This window comes from Meleagris gallopavo, chromosome 1 (assembly GCF_905368555.1).
Source record: "Meleagris gallopavo chromosome 1, MGAL_WU_HG_1.1, whole genome shotgun sequence".
Lineage (NCBI taxonomy): Eukaryota > Metazoa > Chordata > Aves > Galliformes > Phasianidae > Meleagris > Meleagris gallopavo.
Window position 1 is genome coordinate 47,138,144 of NC_139404.1, and position 22,141 is coordinate 47,160,284.

Sequence of the window (22,141 nt, forward strand, 5' to 3'; positions counted from 1 at the left end):
TGTAGGCGGGTAAGCACCAAGAATATGAACAGAAACTACTGCAAGAACTATACAAACTAAACCCCAACTTTCTTCAGTTATCTACGGGTACAGTTGACAAGAACAAGAACAAAGTGACAGCACTGCAGAGGTACGATGCGTAAGTACTGATGCTGCACTACTTGGCAATGTTTTGTTACCAGTTACTCCACAGAAGACATTCTTGTTCCTCTTACATTCCTTAAATAGCCCGCTCTTTTCAGTGTGCATTATGTGAAAAATTTAGGTAACGTTCCTCTCTCTGAAGTTAGAGGCCTGTGCAATGCTTTGTTCTAATACTCATTTCTATCAAGTGTGCTTTTGGATCAGTATTTCCAAGTGAGGCTTTCTTATTCTTAAAGATCTTTCATATTTTCATAAATATATATTGTAGTAATTAAACAACAGATGTTAACTTTCTTGGTAAAGTGTTTGATATATGAATGCAGTCTAGTTGTACAACAGACAGCCTAGTGTCTTGATATGCTTTTCTTAGTTTGTCTTCGTAGCATGACTTTGAGCGCAGTTCTTGTTTTAAGTATAAAAACCTAGGAATCTGAAGTTCACGAGAATTATTTTCATTGTTTTAATCACAAAATAGCACTTACTGCTGTTTTGTTCTGTTGCAGTAGGTTTTTATTCATTAAGTTATGAAAAGATTTCTGATATGAGCACAGTCATACAAATGTGAATGAAAGTCTAAGGTTGTCAGTCCTCCTACGAATTATCTGCTCAAATCTTATATTTAAGATAGAAGCTATTAATAAATTCCTCTCCTCCTTTTTGTAGGATTCTCATAATAGGATTCTTATAATGACACTGGTAGGGTGAAATGTAAAACTTAAATTGCACTTCATGTGCACCGTGGCCTTGATTGTGTTTTGTGTTGTGGACCAATTTATCCACTGAATTTTCAGATGGTTTGCTGCTGGTAACATTAATACAGAACAGTTGAAGCAAGAAAGGTAGCACTGTGTATCTAAAATGATGTCAGTGGAGCTTCAATCCACAGAATACAATTCTGAGAATTGGCATACCAAGTGATATGCTGGAATTATCTTCTTGAACCTCTACAGGAAGTGTCATGCACTCTTTGACTGCAAGTGGTCAGGCTTCCAATTTGATCTTTTCTCAAGGATTTGTTACATCTTTTTATTTCTTGTGCATTGGTTCAGTATTGACTTGAAAGGAAGAGTGTAGCAAAGAAAGCAAACGTACTGCTTCCTCCATTGCTTGTGCATTGATTAGTTCAGACTTTGAACATAAAATAATAATAATCTGGCACCTAATTAGATCCAAGCAAGACAAATGAAGATAAGTGGTACCAGATATGAGAGAATGCTCCATCTTAAACAGCAGCAAGTTTAAGCCTTTGAGTAGCAAGTATAAATTGGAGCATGACCAATGCTAAAATTTTTAGCACTTCTGAGGAAAGAAATGGCATGTTTCTCTAAAGGGAACAAGTAATCTGGAGTTGATTTCTGTTTTTACCTGAACAGCATCATCGTACAGAATCTGATCTTTCCTAATGACTAGGCACCATCTTGTGAGTTGCAAAGTATGTTTCTTCTTGCAGCTGGGATTTTTAACTGTTTTCTTAAAATCCTGTCTTATCAGTACAGTATTTAGCTTGTGAGCTGGTAAATGTTTTGTTCTTTACAACTTTGTACCTAGTCATGTTCTTCTTTGTTTTGATTCACTAATATGATCTGCCCGTTTATCAGAGCTTCTGACAATTCTGTGTCAGTCATGTTTCTGGCATGCTGATTTCTTTCACTTAGGAAAAAAACAGTAGTTGGCTTCTGAATACTAGATGGATATTTATAAATAATAATAGGGAAGACAGCATTTCTTAAACTCTGCAGAAATGCTTTTTCAAAATTCTGTTCTTATTTCAAAGTTCCTACTCTGAATTTTTTTTCCTAATGACTTTTCCCCTAAGAACTGAAACAAATGTTTTCATTTGCTGGAAGAGGAAAAAACACTTGTTAGGCACTTACTGGTCTTTTAGAGAAGGCTTTTGGAAGCATATGATTTTGAACATAAAAGAAAAAAACAACAACAAGAGCACGTACAAAATGCCACATAAGGCTGTTAACTTCTCATTTTGGTTGCAAAACTGATTTTTACTGTGACATTTTCAAGTTGTATATGGAGGTGACTATGTTGTAGCGAACATAAGTGTATTTGAAGTCTATTAATGGATTTAGTCTTGTTATATCTAGATTTATGACTCACCTTTGTGAGTGGGTCATTTTGAGACAATATTAAATTACTACAAGGACGTATAGGTTGTCTTCATTGCTCAATATCCGATCAACTTGCTATCTCTCTTTCAAATGTGTACAAAGCAAGGATGAGATATGTAAATTGGTTAAGAGTCTCATCTGCATGCATGTTGGATAGGTATGTGAGAAAGGGTACAAGTGGAGTAGCAAATCTTTAAATGCTAATAGGCATTTGAGGTTAGCTACTAATACCAGTCCTAACTGAATGAAACAGCTATGAACAGCTATGGGAATCTCCAGATTGACTGTCAACTTATTAAGTTGATCCAGATATGTAGAGTAGGTGTTGGACCATATATTAAGAACATTAATGAAGGGGGCAGTGGAAGAAACATTTAGAAATTACATTTTTTTATTACATACATTAGAAAATACATTTTTTGATAGCTTTTTAGTTACAAAAACAGCAGTTGAACTGCAGTACTTGGGCACTAAAAGTAGCATAATAATTGAAACAAATGAAAAGCTGAAGCTAATGGGAAGAAAAGTGGAGAATGTAAAGATAAACCTCTCATATTGAGACTTTGGGTTGTTATAGTTTTTTTGGATGACAGTGTACTCGAATGCATTTGTTTATAGATGATATTCCAGAGTACTTTAATTTGTATAAAATATAACTATTTTCAGTGATACTCTTGGCTTTGAGTCTTCTAAAATTTTCAGATTGAATGTGCTCTCTGAAATAGAACTTAATAGGTCTTTGTTTGAGGAGTAATTATAGCTTTAAACTGGAGGGGAAATGAGCAGTAACTTGAATGAAAAATGTTCATCTGACTAGTCTCATGGTCCATTAGCAATGCTGTGGACTCTTGTGCAGAAATAAAACATAAACTTAATCTGAGCCAGGCTTGATAGATCCTGGGATGTAGAAGTTTTTTTCTTAAAAATGGTTTATTTAATGATTTAAATGACTTAAAATACTTATAGGATAAAGCCGGTAACTCCAAATGAGGTATACATAGGTCTGGATACTTGAAACTGTCAGTGGACTTTTTTTTTTCCTGAATGAACATGTTCAGACTCCAGCATTGGCAGTGCAGTTATCTATTCAGTGAAGAAAACTGAGGGTTCTGCCCAGTTTTCTTTCTCCCTTCTCTACCCCTCTATTTTTTTTTTAATCATCACCATTTAAATTCTAGTATCCAGATAAATCTGCACTTGTGGTTTATCTGGCGCAAGGATTAATTTCCTCAGTGCTTACAATTTTTAAAACACTTTCTTCATAACTTGAACTCTTCTTTTTTTTTTTTCTTCTTCTTTTTTTTTTTTTTAACTCTTGCCTTTTTCCAGACCCAACAGTAATAACAAAGATGCCTGGCCATCATTACAGAGTTCAAGTAAATCAGCCAACGGCTTAACAATGGAACACAGGAAAACGCCTCCTATATTAGAAAATGGCACAGACCCAGAACACATGACTCCAGATGGTGCAGACTCAGATTTCGGGTAATTGTGCTGCCTTTTATACTTCAGATAGCTTGTTCTCTCTCACTGATTGGTGTGGAGGGAATTATTCTCCAGTCTCTGTGGTTGGAGAACTGGATTCAAATCCTGATCAGGACACAGAAAGCCAAGCTTGGCTTAGCCCATGTCAAAAAGGCTGATTGGCAGACTCTGCAGGAGAACTCTTGCATTGCCAGTGACGGTACAGGTATGGGCTGAGGTGAACTGCATAATTAGGGCATCAACAGCTTGTAAAGCTGCCTGCAGCCATGCATGGTCCCAGCCAAAACTGAACCCTTCAATTCTGTGCAAAACCATTCCACAAATATAACATGTCAGTTGCTGTACATCAGGAGATTTAATACTAGAAAAACCTTCAAGAGAAGGAAACTTAAGTATTAGGGTTGACTATTTGTTATCTCTTCACTGTAACGTGTTCCAAAAACACTACTGTAGAAGTAATGACTCCATGATTTTTTGATCAGTAACAGGAACAATAAGACAGCACATTCAACTGAGGCTTCTGTGTACAAAGCAAGTAATTCACCTGCCTGCAATAACTTCTTCATTATTGACCTGTATTTTTTTTGCCTAATTTTGGTGCCTCCCTTGCATAGAATTGTTTTCTCCTATCGCAAGCGTTGCTTGCACTTAAAATCATACTGTTCCAGTTTTTTACTGGACCAGATTGTTTTGGCCCATTCAAAGGTTGAATGGGAAATTAACAAGGTAAATACTAAATATTTCAAGAAGTAGTGCTGTTGTTTAGGCAGCTGATCTTCATTTTAAGCCTGTATTGAGGTGATACTGAGTGCTGCTGTAAGTGCTACTTCTTAGATGTAATACCAATTCAGCTGAGATGTGGACAGATCCTATGGTTGCATCTCAGTATTAACATGAAACTTCTTCATCATAATTTCTGGAGAGAATGTAGTATATATAAGTAAAATATTATGACCAGTCAGTAATGAATCATGCTCATTCTTGGGGTCTGGAAGCATGTCTTAAAATTAAAGGCTTCTTAAGCAGGTTCAAGTATGATGATCATTGTCTTTCTGCGTCTGTATTGCTATTAACAGTTGCCTGTTGCATAGCTCTAAGCTGTGATTTTGTGACTCCCTATCAAAGGCTTTGAGAAAATATACCAGGCACATGAGCTCTGCAATCAACTTTATTTGATTAATGAAGTCTACAGCAAACTTCTGTGCTGTAGGTATTCAGAAATTAATAAAATAAGGGAGTTTATTCGAAGTGGAAGAACTTTTAAAAATAGTTTTCAACCACCAAGTACCCCAGTAAGTCTTTCCTGGAGTAATACTTGATTGCAAATATTCCTCTGATTTTTCTTTTGTGATCGTAAATACTTGACCTTCAATTACCAATTCAGAGATACCAGTTCAGCGTTCTTTTGCTCCCAAATTGTTTTCATTGATGAGTAGCTTTTATACAATTTTTCTAGAATAGAGAAGAATTAAATCTACTGACTTTAGACTAGTTATTCTTGGAGGGGACGAATAAATATGAGTGGAGGAGCAGATTCTTGAGTTTTGGACTTTGCTTTGTGGCTTTATGCAATGTTATGCTTTCCAGCAGAGCAAGGAGTGTTTGAAAACAAAGTATAGCTAGAATCTGAAGTCTGCACCCAGTTAAAATGACTTCTATATTTATATTTACTTTTCACTAACAGGTTACACCTGTAATTAGTCACGTTCATAAGAATCTTACCTCTGGTTATTGTCTGTAGGACTAGTGTTTGGGGCAATGCAGTCAGATGCTCATGTGTATTCTCTTAAGAGCAGATAAAATATTTTTCAGATGAAAATCTCTGCCTTAGAGCTTAAATTCATTGTTGTGGTACTTAGTATAATTAAGGCTGTTCACAAGTGCCTGTCAAATCTTGAATCCCAAGGTGTGCCATTTTAGCTGAGTCATGTTAATTCTCAGTTAATAGCATTCTGAGGTGACTTTCTGCTGTACCTTCTCTTCTTTTTACATTTATTGACAATTTTTGTTATATTTTCCTGCATTTTTTGCTTTCTGTCATAAAAAAATCAATTTTCTCACCTTGGAACTAATTTTTATTAGATAAAGCTTCGAGGCTGATGGGAAGCTTGTCTTAACACCAGGATTAAGTAGTTAATTTAATCCCTTCTTTCCCTAGATTTATTTAGGATTTATATGGGAACTGGCAACTTCGGAATTTAGAAAACAAATCTGTTCCTGAGTTTTACTCCAGTCATAAAGGAGATAGAACTTATCACAAATGGAATGCTGCTATAGAACATAAGTTTTTGGGTTTTTTGGAGTGGCAGAGTTACTATGAAGACATTTATAACTTTTCTTTTGTCCCATAACAGGATACTCCACAAGCAGAGTGGAGAGTCATGGGAAGAAATGTTATATGGCAAATAATTGGAATGTTTACAACTAGTCTCAAAGAGTCGACTTTTTCCTTCTTAACTCCTCCAATTTAATTTTGGTTTACTTCAAAGCTTTTCTATCACTACAAAATCAAACGTTGATATTCACATTAAATACTTGAGTGACTTACTGACTCTTTCCCTTCCCACTTCTGCAGCCCTATCGACAAACCTTCAGATTCCCTCAGTATAGGAAACGGTGACAGCTCCCAACAGGTAAGACAAAGATAGATCCTGTGAACACATGAGTTTGTTTGGTTTAGTGCAATTTATGTTATGAGAGGCAAATACTTTCTGAAGTATAGTGTAATTTTAAATAAAACTAAAACGTGCTACTGCTAAGTTGCTTAATGTTAAAAATCATACTGAATGATATAACTAAACAAAAAGCAGCTGGAAATTTTGAGAAGAATTTTCAACTGTTAGTGAAGAATATACATAAACTCTCATGACCTAATTGTTTTTCTCCTTTGCCTGTAGATAACAAACAGCGACACACCTTCACCACCACCTGGTTTAACAAAACCCAATCCAGCCATACCCATCAGTTCATCTAACCACAGTGCGCGGTCTCCTTTTGAAGGAGCTGTAACAGAATCACAGTCACTCTTCTCTGACAACTTCCGGCACCCTAACCCCATCCCCAGTGGGCTTCCTCCGTTCCCCAGCTCTCCACAGACTTCAAATGACTGGCCTACAGCACCAGAACCACAGAGCCTCTTCACATCAGGTAGGCACAGCTCTGCACCCAGCTTACACTGCTGTGTATTGCTTGCTTTTGCAACTGATGTCTAAAACTGAACACTGGGGTATATTTTATATCACTCTCTTTGATTAACAGATGTTTATCATGGTTTCACAACAGTACAAATGAATTGCATTGACAAACTTTCTTCTGAAAGAAACTCTTAGAGTTTTCCAACTGCATGGCTAAGTAACCTGAGCATTTGCTGTTTTTCTTAGCCATTTGCCTACTTCTGCGCAGCAGAATTCCAAATTTTCTTAGGTATCCTGCATAGTTATCTGAAGATGAATAATCTTTCTGAAGTGAGATTATATATATTCAGAAAAGATAAAAGTACCATTAACGGCAGTAATTGGAAGGCATAAAATACCACTTAAGTGAAGCATCTTTTTAGATGTACTAGGTGTACTGATACAGTCTTGGGAATGGTTAACAGTATTTTCAAGTTCTCAAATTAGAAATCTGAGATGTGATAGAAAATTAAATGAAATAAGAATGATAAATAGAATGTAGTAATACTTTTATATCTGGTAGCTTAGTGGCTAATCTTTTAATGTTTCTCTCCCTTTTGGGAAATACTTTTAAATAATATTATCAAGAAAATAACATGCTGTTACTATACTATACACACAATAGTGTGAAGATTAAGTAGCAGTGGGAGAGAGCTTCCAAGTAGCTGAATTTTTTTTCCATAATTAATAAAAATATATTATTGCTATTACAGTAAAAATGTGAAGGGCAGGGAATTTATCTTTTTTTTTTCTGGAAATGGAGTTGTAGGTACTCTTTTTGAGAGGACACTAGGCTTAAACAGCAGTCTAGGTTCCCTACCAGCAGAGGGAGTTAATGTAAGTGATGCTGCCTCCTTGAACTTTGCTTTCTTCAGTGTAGTTTTAAGGAGAAATATTCTGACAATAGGAATGGCATGCTCTAAACCTGAACTAAAAAATTTAAGCGGTATAAGGAAATAAGTGCCAATTGAAAATTCAGAGAAGACTCTGCAATGCTGCTTAAGAATATTTAATAGTATCTTGTAATGCAGTGCCTTATTTCCCTTGATTAAACAAAGTGCACACTTAAGACTTTGGCTTGTTTTTCAATAGTAGTAGACATTTTTTCTTTTTTAACCACTATTCAAAAGTATCTGTGAGAGAATACCCCTCTCCACCTTATGTCCTCCCACCCAGTTTCTTGCACAGCATTAATACTTTAAACAAAATATTGAGCAACTTTAAACTCTGGTTACACATCCCTACAGTAACTGGATGCTAAGTATAATGTTATATAACATTATAATGTTCATTGGTCTCTTTCTACTCTGCTTTTCTTGAAAAATACTTATTTGACAATAGCTTTTATGCAATTGAAGGAATTCTGCAGTAAAACCACTGCTTTTTAGTTCCACTGCTTCAACTAAAGCAGAAATTTCTTTTGTCTGAAAATGGAGTTCCTGATGAATATTGTCTTTGAGCAATTTACAAACAAATATTACGTGAAGGATAAACTCACAACAGTAAAACACGCTAAGGCTAAGATTTTTCTATGGGCAAGTACTTACTAATCCTTGTTCTAAATCTTATTCCTCTCCAACAGAAACTATACCAGTATCTTCCTCCACAGACTGGCAAGCGGCTTTTGGGTTTGGTTCCTCCAAACAGCAAGAGGACGACTTAGGGTTTGACCCCTTTGACGTCACCCGTAAAGCCTTAGCAGACCTGATTGAGAAGGAACTGTCAGTTCAAGACCAACCTTCCCTCTCGCCCACATCTCTTCAGAACCCTTCCCCACACACTACAACTGCCAAAGGGCCAGGCTCTGGATTTCTGCATCCTGCTGCACCCGCAAATGCCAACTCTCTCAGTAGCACCTTTCCAGTCATGCCACAGAGGTTCCCACAGTTTCAACAACATCGAGCAGTTTACAACTCCTTCAGTTTTCCAGGCCAAGCAGCTCGCTATCCTTGGATGGCCTTTCCACGCAATAGCATCATGCACTTGAACCACACAGCAAATCCCACCTCAAATAGTAATTTCTTGGACTTGAATCTCCAACCACAACACAGCACAGGTCTGGGAGGGATCGCTATATCAGGTAGGTGAATCAGGACAGCCGTGAATGTGATTTATTTCATGCTTTCAGCTTAGAGCTCTGAGTCAGGACAGGAAAAAGAAATAGCCAGCTGCAAGTGGTAGAACTGTATCTCTTAACTGTCATACTAGGCTTATGAAGAGAGGGAGAACATCATTTTAAATATGCCCTTTCCATGTGTTTTTTTAAAGTGGACGTTTAGCCTTGTAACATTGAGCTTTATAAGGAAGGTGGAGTATTCTGTGCCCGTTTAATTTTGTGCCTAAGCAGATTGGTATTTTGGTTCTTCAGTTTTGCCAGACTGGGCTTTTCTTAAGATTAGTAATATAGGCCCTGAAAGTGCATTGTGACTTTCATGTTGACGTGCAGGTGCTGATCAGAGTTCCTAAAATTGAAAAAAAAAATTGTAATGATAATTAGTGCCTGATGTCTTGGCTGGGGTTGTTCCCTCTTGCGCACAACCAAGTGACTGCATAATAAAACACTCAGTGCTGTTCATTCCTGTGCTTCAGATGGCCTTCATGTTGTGATAATCTTTCGCTGATCGGATGCTTGCAATGTGTGTAAGAGGATTCGTCCTGGTTGTGAGGGCCCTGATGTTGGAATAAATAAATGCACAGTCACACCATTCCAGGCTGATCTGAGTGAATTAATAGGCTCTTACAGTAAGCATTACAGCTAAGGAACAATCATTGTTCTGATCAAATGCCAGAAGTGAACTTTTAAAATCGCTTCCACAGTTACTACATACCTTGGCCCATGTAAATTCTCTTTTCCTACTATGGAAAAAAAAAATGTTAGTTTCATAATAAGCTACAGGTAGAAACTCTGTAAGCTCTTCCTAGCCTTGAGGTAAGGAAAACTGCTGCTTGAGATGTTGCTGATGTGGGTTTTTGTTGTTGTTGGATTTTGAGAAGTATCAGCTCTAGTGTGAGATAGTGATGTAGAAGAAGTTACTTGGTTTTGATGCTCTGATGTAAGTGCTGTTTCTTGCTGTGTTTCTCTGTTCTTTGTCCTCTTTGGAGGCTTGTTGAAGCTACAGTACTGTGCAAGGGTCCTTCAACTGATTGTAATATAACCATTTAGTCCAGAGGACAAATGCAAGTAGTTCAAAAGTCTTTATGCTGGCAGTGACAAAGGTTTTAAACAAAAAATACTGTTATTGGCTGCATTGAAATGGTGGGAGAGGAGTTGTTTTTTTTCCTATATGGAGTTAAAATGTAGTGTTTCTAGGAGCAGAAGTTGTTTCTCTCTAAACTCTAAAGAACTTGGAAAAACGTTACAAGCCGAAGTTTTGACTTCATCTCAAAGTTCTAAAACTTGCTAATCACGGGGTTAGTAACGATACTGTATTGTGGAGTAGGAGGGTGGGGAAAAGCATTCAGTATTGGAAAATGATCTGTTTCAGTACAGGTTATTTCTAAGTTTGCAAAAAGTGTTCTTTAAATTGCATTATTTGAATTCATTTTAGCAGTTGGAAAGTGGATTTCTTTGTAGATCCTTGAGGAGCCAGTTGTTTTCCTGTTTGCTGCACACAGCCCATTTCATATGCTTTCACTGTATGTTTTAAGGCAACAGAAATGATACTTTAAATGTATCCTTTTTTTGTATGCAACAAAATTAGATCCAATTGATCTCTCTATCTTTGGCAGTTACAGTGCTAAGAACGGAAAACAAACATCTGCTGTAGTCTCTATGGATAGTTCCTTTGTATTGGTTTTAGGCTTTTGTTAATACTGTTGCCTAGTTTATGGTTAGCACCAGTTGCTGCTGTGCAAATGCTCCTCAGCTAATCTTCGTGTTAGTTCTGTTGTAACTTGAAAAAAGTCTATGCAAACACATTTGCTGCTTTTTTTCATGTTGTTGGAAGTCTCAAGTCAATCTGGTGTTGCTTGCTAGTTGGTGCTTGTGTTGTTCGTATAGCATGCAGTACATTGGATTTCCTGCAGTGATTCTAACTGCTTCAGAAATGCAGGTAATTCGAAAATCAGGAGGTGCCCATGTTTTGATATACTGACTTGATAGTTTCCAATTTATGAATTTTAGCTTCAAATCTGTATTTAGTGTACAAGCTTCTCAACAAATACTTTTTTTGAAAGAATAATACCAATGTCTTATGCTTGCTTTTAATCTATCAGCAGCAGGTATGTAATTGTAGGACTTCGCTAGGTTTCCCTATTTGATTTACAGATTCACCTACTTGATGGGCTTACAGGGAGGGAAATTGTAAATCAATAAAGAAACCACCAAAACAGGACTTTAATAGTGATTTGTAACAGGCTCTAGCTGACCTAAAAAGGCCACATGTATTGTTATACCCATTCAGTGGTATGGAGAGATTAATTGTAATACACTTGAAGCTCCTCTTGTTAGGTTTCTTCCTAGTCTGTATTAGGGCGTTTTAGAAAATGTCATCAAGTTGGCTGTTGCAGCTGTAACAGCAAAAGAAACCAAGTGTAAGCAAAACTTCAAGTTTTTCTCTAGCAGAGATTCCCAACTTCTTAGGAAACATGCAACTTTGACAGATTTCTGAAGCAAGTTATACTTGACCTGTCATTCAAATAATGGAGAACGTTTTTTTCTGTGCATCATCTGACTACTTTGCCTGCTGTAGTTAACCAGCCCTTTTCTTGTTTTCACACAAGAGGAAAACAAGAAGCTTTTAAACTCGTCTTAAACCTCATCTTGAAGTTAGCTAGATTTTAAATCCCAAATTCAGTTGACTTCATTTACGTATATTTGTGTTTTTGGAGCTTGTATGAAAACAATGTTTTCTGAACTCCTGCTGCTTCTACCTTACGTAGACATGAGTATTCACATTTGGCATGTTCTAAGTAATATTCTAAAGCTGTCTTTTGTCTTGTCTCACATCAGAGCTGTGCTGTGTTTATACCTCCACATGTCCAAGTAGTTCTGTTCTGTGAAGCACAATAGATTTAAATGGGGGGACACAGGTCCTACTTAGTATTTCTAAGTTCTCATTTAAAAATAATTTATGTGGGATTTGATAGCCTCTTTCTCAGAAGTAGTATTTATTAATCTTATTCTACTGTTTCTGGTGAAATAACACCATGACACAATTGACTTTAAAAGAAAATTGACTGTACTTGACATTTGCCATGCTCATCAGAAGTGTCTGTCCCCAGTCTTTAAAGGAACTTTTTGACTGTTTCAGTCAAATTAAATCTCTCCCTCCCCCAAAAAATATGATTTTGCATCAAAATAGATGATGCACGGTCCTATTGTAAGGAACACTTCAGGCTTGTTGCTATTCTCTGGAAAGGGATGGGTTAGAAAGTTTATAGTGTAATTAAAACTATAAATATGCTTTAGAAGAAAAGTTTGGTGATGACTTTCCAGACAGCTTGCTTGTAGCTAAAACAGTCCTAACTTAGATTGTGTAGCTGTTATTTATTCTTCATGTAAAACCAAAGGAAAGATACACTGACAGCAGTGTGTGTGTGTGTGTGTGTGTGTGTGTGTGTGTGTGTGTGTGTGTGTGGTGTTATACTTCTTTTTTTTTTTAAATATTACCTTAAGCTATCAGGAAGCTTTGTACTTTGATAACTAATACCCTGTCATCTTTGCTAGCCTGCCTGGTGTTATGTTCTAAAATTCTAGGTATGGTCACAGAATAGAATAGATGCCACATTCTCAATATATTTTGAGACATGATAATATGAGATATGTACATATTAGTACTGGTAAAATAAATAGTATGTAGTTTACTGCATGGTTGATACATTGCTTTTATTACATAGAAGAAGTGTAAGAATAAAATTACACAAAAGTAGAATAAAAAGCTGGAAATTAATCTACGTTTCCTGTCAGTTTTATGTAAGATGTGAGTAATTGACGTTCTGAAACACTGGCTGTTATTTCATACATTAATTTCATAATTATCCTGAATTTAATTCCAAATGAAAACATAATTGCAAGAACTTCTCAATTTGGTAACAATGAGATGGCTGAATTGCAACTTTTCCAAGACTAATTCTATACCACATTGCATTTATATTCTTTGTACAGATATTAGGAATCTATGATAGATTTGTCAGTTGTGAATAGAGAGAGGTAGAGAACATAAAGAATTACAGCCCATTTAGAAGAGAAATTTTTTTTATCTGTTGTCTTTGAAAATATCAGCTGTAAAATCAATCAAATTTTTTAATCTGAAACTTATTGGAGATAGCAGCAGACTTTGAGTTGTTCCTGGAATTTCAAAATGGGTCTTGAATGTCATAAGTCTTTGTAGGTGGAAATAATAGGTAGAACAATATTTGGATTTATCAAGGACTTTTTGTTATTGCAGCTTATCTCTTTAATATGCAAAGTTTAACTGATGGAATTATGCATATTTAAAGACTGAGCCGGTAAGTAGGTGGACAGACCTATTGCTGGATTTGGGTGCCATCCAGCAGTCGTTGCAGTAATGGCATCGCATACCTTACCAAGATACTGATTATCATGCATACTTTTGAGTCTTGCCTACATTTAGACTTAAGTCCTGAGCTTTTCCACACTTGAACAGTTCTACTTATTTGTGTCTTGTCCTGATTCCATGTCTTTAGCTATCGAGCACATCTTGAACGCCAAATCCTTTCTTGTCTAATGCCACCTTTGGGGCAAGGTTTTAGTGAAAGAAGGAAACATCCTAATATATTGACAATGACTGTTGTTTTAGACTTTGGATTATGTAGAAGGGTGAGGTATCAGAACTAACCCTGTCCTTTAGTACTGACTCTTTGACTTGGTGTTTTCCCGAAATGCAACCATATTTCCACTTAGGACACAAATTTCTTTGGTGTTTGGACTTTGTCTAGGGTGATACTTCATATTAAGATCATGACTTGTTTTATGCAGAAGCAGAAATCCAAAGAAACTGAAATTACAGCATATATGCTGACCTTTTCCTGTGGTTTTTGGCTTAACATTTGGTATGAAGTTCTTCAGGATTTGGTGGGTTGTTTTTTTGCTTTTGCTACTTTTACTTTCTAAAAGAGGGCCTGACCTGTGTCGTATTGCTGTTCAATTCTGTAAATTGTAAAACTCAAACTCAAAATGCTGTGTACAGAACTTAATCCCATACTCCTAACAACAGCTAATGCAGTTTAAATGATGATGCTTCATGTCCCTTTATTTGATTGTAGTGGGTTGGAAGAGCATTTTGCTACACTTTTCCTCTTGGCCTGGCAATGCATGAAAGGTTTAATGTCAGTTTTAAGTACAGATGGTCTTACACTTAACAGTAGGATGTATTAGTCCATTAACTTTGTTCTAAGCCTTTGAAGAAGACTGCTTGCTCCCTTGCTGGTCTTCACTGACATTTGGCATTCTGTCAGCAGCAGTGTGGAAAGCACTGCAGCTGAACATTCTTTCCTGTGCTCCTGATTAGACCCATGGCTGCCTGTAGCTGAAGTATTGTCTGATGAGGTATAATATTGGAAGTGATGCAGCTAATAGTTTCTAAGTGCCAGATTTGGCACCTCTGAAGGCCTGAATCTTTGCAGAGTACAGGGAAGCTACTCTTCGAAATGGATGTTACACCAATATCAAGATTGTACTTTATTTGAAGTTAAAGGACTGAACACTGCTTTTAAATTTACTTTAAAAAGAAAAAAAAAGAAAAAAGCTGTTTGGACCACTGCAGAAGTCATGTGCGCTCTGCTCTCCTCAGCAGAGATGATACGGTTCTTGGTGTAATCTTTATGATTGAATACTCTGCAGTTCTTGTGCCTCAGACCAATTTCTGTCAGGAACATTACAGGGCCTTTGCCCTTCTCTCCCCCCCATCATCTTCTGGCTGTGCTTTGTGCCTGTGTGTTTTTCAACTGAGAAGTAAGGTGTAACCTGGTGAGATTGAAGCCTGATGCAGGAACTAATAGTAAGCAGCAGATATTCTTATGTTAAAATTACTTGTTTTCCTCAAGTGAATGGGAATTGCATATCTTTCTGGGATTTATCAAATTGTCCTACATGTAGGATTCAGATTATCTTTTTAATTGCAGTGTCTTAACAGTCTCTGTAGCTCAGTTTAAGTTTACATTAAGATCTAGTATTATTGCTGGAAGAACTCTGTGTATTCTTAGAGGATCCGTTTCTGGATGAGGAATTAGCTCATGAAAGGATATTTACTGACAAAGGTGAAAGTACTACAAAATATGTTGTCATTTTTGCGTGTAGATTGAGGTTGTACACTGTAATGCTATATTACAGTAATAAATAATTAAAGTTGGTGGTAAAAAGGTGCAGTGCTCCAGCATACTCCATAACATCTGACCTAAGCTCAGGCATATGTTTCAAAGACAGCTAGAATCTTTGATGTGAAATTTCTTTATAGCTTAAAATTAGGTGACTGGTTGTTTTAATTATGTATTAGATTTGATCTCTTAAGCCATGATATGTATAAATCGGTCACAAGGACAGAACTAATATAAAATTGCTTTTCTCAAATCTAATACAAGTTCGGACGTTGTACGTTAAAGTGAATATGAATCTTCTTATTGAATATTTCTCAGTAGTTACTTAGTCACAGGTTATGCTATCAGACCTTCAGAAAAAAGCAAAATTTAGGAAAAAAAACCCTTATTTTCCCCTTTAAAGTGCATTCTTTAGAATTCTGTGCATTCATCTTATACTTGATAGCTCACTTTACAGGCATGTTAAATTGCACTTTATTTAAGAAGTGAAAAATAGTGCTTTTTGATTCACATGACCTCTCTTAAATTGGGTAGATGTGGAATTGATATAACCGTAGAAATCAATGTAGAGGCAAGATGAAAGCTGCTTTACTTGCATTACTTTAAAGTTCAGAGCAGTGTCTCTATTACCAAACCCAATTTTGCGTCTGTTTCTTTGCTCCCCTTGCTCCTGGAGATCATGACCATATGACCTTCATTTGAAAACTGCCCTGGGGAATGATATTTAGAAAGGTCTAACTTTTTTAGATTGCCAGGTTGCTTCCCATGTGTAGAGAATGTCTGTGAAGCTTTACTTTCTATTACCTCTTATTCAAAGTGGCTACTTGTGTTCCTGACGAGCAGTGCTGCAGTCTGAATGTGGACAGATTCAGCCATCTTCTGACAGTGACCTCTGTGAATCTGCGTGTTACCTCATGTGGTTTAAACTTTGTGGGATTTCTAGAAATCACAGGTTTCAGGAGCCTGAGAACCAAGTCCTTCAGACTTTAGCAGTTTAAGTGGTATTTAAAAACTCTGTGAGCTGACAAACTTATTTGCATTACTGTCACAAGTATAGTTTTTATTATCACTGTTCAGATGGTTAAGTGTAGAGGCTTTAGTTCAAAGACTTTTGAATGTATCTCACATAATGGGAGTCACTTCATTTTAGGGTAGATCACAATGTCCTCTTCTTCCTACAAAGTGAATTACTGGACAACTTTTTGCCAAAGAGAAATTCCAATAGTGGAAGGTCATTCTAAAATGAAAAGAATCTGTTCTGAAGTGACAATGGTTTCTTTAACAGAATGTTTCACAGAATGTGTGAGTTAACTGTGATATCTATTCAAATGGGACTGATAGAGATCTCTCACTGCAAAGGTGTGGGGTTTTTTTTTTGGTGGTCACTCTTGTCTCTGATCAAGTTGAAAAACTCTTGGTGAACTCTTTAAGGTTCTCCTTCCTGACCCTTTTTTAAATTACTACTGTTATTTCTGTTTTGGTCCCAACTTTGTCATTCTGGTTGTTTTGCCAAGGCTTAAAAATTTTCATTTTATGGTGTCCTTGAAGATTTGAAAAGGACCTCCTTTAAGTCAGATCATTGCAATAAGCATTCAGTTACTGAATATACCGTGATGCTCTCTGCGCTTGTTGCTAGCTTGTGCAGTTAGTTATGTGACATTTCAATATGTTCGTTTCTTACACAGTGGTTTTTCCTCTGAATTTCTTTTATTTATTTGAGGCTGGTCAGCAGCACTATTGAGTGCCATGGTCACACACATGGCATGCTGATGGGTACCAATCTATTAAAAAAAATAATTGCAGCCTGCATTTACAGAATAGTTGACTATTCAGCAGGACAAGAATGTATAGGACTCCTGGCATAAAGATATTAAGTTTTATGCAATTAGTACAATTGGAATATAATTTTTGCAAAGAACTATACTTGTAGTGCTCTTAATGTGAGGATCTTGTGCTCTTTGTTTTTAGTTAAGAAGGTACTGTTTGAATGTTGATACAGAGTTGGTCATAGTGAGTTCATCTCCTACCAAATGTACTAAGACTTGGTGTCCCATTACCCTGGGCATAAATTTTAAGGAACCAACATCACCAATGTGGTGTAGCCAGATTTGAAACACCTCTGGATCTGCATTGTTGTGCTGTCTATCAGAATATATTAAGTTATGAAATATCCTGGTTGGTGACATAACTGTTGAATCTGTTTATCTCTGGAAACTCAAGTTTCCACTTGACCAGATGGGGTTATGAAATGCACATCAAGAGGAGACTGAAGTTTAATACAGTCAGAGAACAGTATTTGAATATATTTTTTGTACAAATAGTGGTGCTTTCAGTGAAACTTCAGATTATTTTCTTGTCCCAGAAACTAGGCTGGGAGGTATCTCTAATGTATTCTGTTTATCTATCTTGATGTATAAGATCTTTTCATTGCTGTTAACTGGATTTGGAATTGTTTTCTTCCATGTTTTCCCACTATCCTTGGTCATCCTGCTTTAAAATAGAATGAGGCTCTTGAAGGAGACAGTATTTCTACTCCTTCAGAAAGAGAAGGGGTAGTGCATTGGTTTTCATGTTCATAGGTTATGGTGTCCAACTGAAGTCGTTAGCCAGTCAAAAATTAAATGTGTTTTGTATCAGGAAGTGAAGTTGAGTAAAGTAAGAAAATGCTATTTGTAGTGGATCTGTAGTAACTGGAAGTTAACCTTTTTGTTTATAAATATGGCACTACCCTTATGATAGCCATAAACTTGATTAAAAAAAGAATGTGTTGAGGGCTCATTTTTGCAAGTTGGTGGGTGTAACTTCTACTTGTGTGGTCGACTTATATTTTCACTTACACTTACAACCTGTCAGACTCCAGCAGAGACATGCTGATTTAACTGTTTTGGTTTGAGTGCTGCTGTATATGGTGCTCAGAGATTGTTCATGGTACTGGTTTGCATCAGGATGCTTTCCAGCTGGGTGTTTCACCTGATCCCAGCCAGTAACTGAGGATTCAGAGGGTGGTGCAGGAAGGGGAATAGAGCCTTACCATCTACACTCTATCGATCCCTCCTACTCTGACCCCCTAATGCATGTAACCCCTTACCATATTACTCTTATAATATGTATCCCACATTATAAGAGTAATGGCTGCATTCCTCCTTAGGGGCTGGGAGAAAGCTGTGAAGCTTTGGTTTGTTGTTTTCAACTCTGTGTTTATTAGTGAAGCTGGAAACCTGTTACAGGTGCCTGAGTAATGTGGTGCTTGCTTTTTTCTCTGCTGTCAGAAGGCAGAATCTCTTTTGTCATAGATTGCCTTTCAGCTTCCACAATCTCAGCTATCTCAGAAAGGGACATCTGAAATCTGTCTCTTTGTACCCAAGAGCACAGGACTTTGATAAATAAAACTTCATTGTTGCTAGCAAATAATATCATTTTATGGTATTGAATCCTTTTAGTAAATCCATTTTGTACTGAAAGTTTTCCTTTTTCTTATATTCTGTTTGTATAAATAGCAGTGGTATGCAGTGCCTGCCTCACAAATGGCCCTTCACCAGAAAGTGTCAGTCTTTTCCATTCCTTGAAGAGGTTCCATAGAAAATATTTTACTGCAAGTGCTTGTTATCCTTCTGACTCTTCTGAACCCTGTACAATGTCTTCAGTATATGGAGTATAGTGTGACAATAATCCATGATTTCTAGTTCAAGATGGCCTATTGCCACGTGGTATTTGTTCTCCTATCCCATTTCTTATAAATGGTGTCATCTTGATGGCTTTGTCTTCACTGAACTTTCTCAGTGATATTAATTAGCATAGTGTGTGCATGTACCATACATACATTGCACGTTTGTGGTTTATTTGCTCACTTGTGAGCTTTGCAGACATGCTGCAGATATTAGTAATATCTGTGATCAAGTCCACGGGGAGCTTGCAGATCCCCAACTCGCAAGTATTTGGTAAGTATGTTAGCTTACACTTCATCTTAGTAAGAATCTTATGTGTGCATCTTGCCCCATACTTGAAGTAATTAAACTGAACTGCATTGCTTTGCACAAGCTTTTGGAAGCAGTGGTGAGAAACTAAAGTGGAAACTGATGCTGTGCCATGTGGAATCCATCACAAAGTGATTTCTGATTGTGAAAGGGTTAATTTTGCCCTGAGAGGGGAATTTTGGAAGCTTCTTAATGAATGCTTGGAAGGACTGGACAAAAATCAAAGACTTTTCTGGCTAGCACTTAAAACAATTTTTTTTTTTAACCCAGGAAAAAAGATTGTGTAACTAGATTTAAAATAAATCTTACAGGTCTCAGTGAGAAAGTGAGTTCCTTAAAACTGTCTGTGTGCTGTCATATTGCAAGGAAAAAAGTGGGAGCTCTAAGGAGAACAGGAATTAGATCATATTAGATCATTAGATCATACACAGTAGGAGTGATGGAAGTAGAAATGGAAGCTAGCAGGATGCACTTTGACTCAACAGCAAATGAATAGCAGCCGGGACAAGCCAGTGAAAAGCCTGTTCTTCTCATCCACTATGACTTGTAGACCACTTTCCTGTCACACATGCATGGATATAATGATGCAGAAGCTGGGACTCTGGGTTGCTTTTCTCACATCTGTGTGCGAAGGTTACGAAAAACTGGTCTGAGTTACTTGCTCAAAACAGAACTGCAGTTACTAGTTTGGTTTTTTTCCACCTGTAGCACTTAAAATGTGAATCTCTAGGTGAAACGTGATGCATGTATTAGACAAGATTTAGAGTTTACTTCTAGAGGATTTTTTCTTTGCTTACGCTTGAGTACTTTCTTCCCCATCGGGGTAGTTCATGCATTGCCCTCTGTAGAAGAGTGATTGCTTAGCCTCAGCCAGTGAATTCTACCCCACAAACCCCAGGCAAAAGGGATGATCTTTGTAGTACATTCCTTGCATTTGTGTTTTGCCCTTTCCAGGCTCCACAGGCAGCAGCAGTTTGGCCACAGACATTCTAGATGTCAGCTGCTAACTTGCAATGCAGGGACATGCACACAGCTGCTCCAGCACAAGCGTCTGTATTAGACGTGAAGGGGTTGTTCCAACAGTCCTCACTGACCAAGTAGATATAGCAGATCAGTGTAGAAATTTGGGTTTGAGTTTATCTGATGATAGAGGCTGAAGTATGACTTACTGTTATTTGTGACTGAAGTTGTTACCATTCTGGAGTGAAAGAACATCTTACATCAGGTTTATTTTAAATAGAAAATACAAATCCAGTCTCAGAAGGGAAAGTTTGTTATGAAAGCGCAAGATTTCGAGAACTTTTGTTGCTTTTTGTTGTTGCAAAAACCTAACTAAAGACGTCAGTTCTTCCTGAGCATTACCCTTTACAAAAATTGCCTGGGCAGGTTTGGTTGCAAGGGAGTCTGCTTTTTTCAGGGTCCAAGTATAGAGTTGCAAGTTAGCAATATCCTCTAATTTTCCGTGAAGACTTAAATCTCTTCAGCTATCGATGAAGTAGCAGTGTCATGTATGTATCTCACAGTGATATCCTGGCTAGCATCAAGATCTTCAATTAGGACAGGCAGAAATGGCTTTAAAAAAAGTTATTTTCAGAGTTTTCATCAGAGCATAGTACAAGCATGCTACCCACAACTCTCCATTTAAACATATTTGACTTCAAGTTAATTTTAAATATGGCTTTCTGTATTGATTATAAATACTAGGATACTCTTGCTTGTTTTGCTTTTGCATACCAAAAGAAGGAGATGGTTTGAAGAATCTGATGCTCTGTTTTAGATAGCATGGTTTGCAAATTGTGTTTGGGGATCGTATGTTGTAGTGCTGACAACCAAGTTATTCCTTTTCAATACGTGCCCTGAGTAACTTAGCCAAATAGTTCAGATCTGACAGTCGTGGTATCCAGCTGGTTTGCATTTAACCAAAGTTTGAGGATGTTGCTGTGCCAGAACTTACTCTACCAGGTCTTTAAAGAATTTTTTCTACTGTTCTTCAACTGCAAGAGGAAATCACGTTCCTTCCAACTTCATGAGAACTTAGTTACCATTTTCTTCAGAAGAGCACCTGTAGAGCTGTGAATGATCAGCCTATACAAAACAAAAAAGACCTGTGAAATTCCCCTGCCTCCCTGGTTCCTCAAGAGCTTTAATTATGTTCGGTTTCTGTAGCAAAGCCCTACCTAGCCTTTCTTCATTTTAATATACTTCAAAGAAGACAACCCTTTCAGATCTGCTGCCCATTGATAAAGCAGATGAATTGGGTTAGCTGACTTGTGCCAGAGGTATTCTTGTAAAGGATCTGGTATGTTTTACCTGATTAGTAGTGGAGGGAGAGCCTCTGTGCCCTTGATTAATTGAGTCCATGAACTGAAAAAATAGGGAGTTGGGGGAGGAGTTAAATCTTTCTCCCACTCCTTTACACTTGGTTTAAAACCTGCCAATCCTCTGGATAATTAATCAACCGTATAAACATTGACCCTAGTTTTTGGACAGGGAAAGTATTAAATGCTTGATTTTAAAAAGTAAAAACAAAATCCCATACCCCACCAAAGAAGGACATCTGTTTCTAACTTCAGCTTTTTATTTTTTTATCTTTCATTTTTTTTGTTGGTAAATCTCCTAGACAACAGCAGTTCTGTAGAGAGTTTAAATATGAAGGAATGGCAGGACGGGCTAAGGGCACTTCTACCGAACATTAACATCAGCTTTGGTGGACTGCCCAATGCTTCTTCCCCCTCCAACGCCAACCACAGTGTACCAACGTCCAACACTGCCACCACCGACAGCCTGAATTGGGACAGCTCTGGCAGCTGGATGGACCCCGCAATCATCACAGGTAATCGTTTCTCACTCCTTCAGCTCCGCTGGCAAACCATCCAATGGGTGTTTGGCACAAACTGATTTACGTCTGGAAAAAAAAAAAAGTCAGTATGCGGTGGTCTCTTCCAGCTTCCATCCACAAAACCTC

The 22,141-nt window shown here is 37.2% G+C and overlaps 2 protein-coding genes across 7 annotated transcripts in view; both read left to right on the forward strand.

Annotated features, from left to right (window-relative positions):
• Nucleotides 1-22,141, forward strand: part of CNOT4 (CCR4-NOT transcription complex subunit 4) — a 65,334-nt gene that overhangs the window by 41,177 nt on the left and 2,016 nt on the right. For 2 of the 6 annotated variants that reach the window (XM_085223966.1, XM_085223963.1), the window contains exons 7-12: nucleotides 6-139; nucleotides 3,597-3,752; nucleotides 6,328-6,385; nucleotides 6,650-6,899; nucleotides 8,508-9,005; nucleotides 21,797-22,009. In XM_085223966.1, coding sequence (XP_085080092.1) covers nucleotides 6-139; nucleotides 3,597-3,752; nucleotides 6,328-6,385; nucleotides 6,650-6,899; nucleotides 8,508-9,005; nucleotides 21,797-22,009 — 1,309 coding nt within the window. The remainder of the gene's footprint in view (nucleotides 1-5; nucleotides 140-3,596; nucleotides 3,753-6,327; nucleotides 6,386-6,649; nucleotides 6,900-8,507; nucleotides 9,006-21,796; nucleotides 22,010-22,141) is intronic. The other 4 variants (XM_085223972.1, XM_085223980.1, XM_085223995.1 and 1 more) reach the window with 4 other exon arrangements.
• LOC100539124 (solute carrier family 23 member 1-like) overlaps nucleotides 8,865-22,141 on the forward strand; it is a 53,923-nt gene continuing 40,646 nt past the window's right edge. Inside the window, exon 1 of the mRNA XM_085224013.1 lies at nucleotides 8,865-9,005. The gene's annotated coding sequence lies outside the window, so the exon portion shown is untranslated. The remainder of the gene's footprint in view (nucleotides 9,006-22,141) is intronic.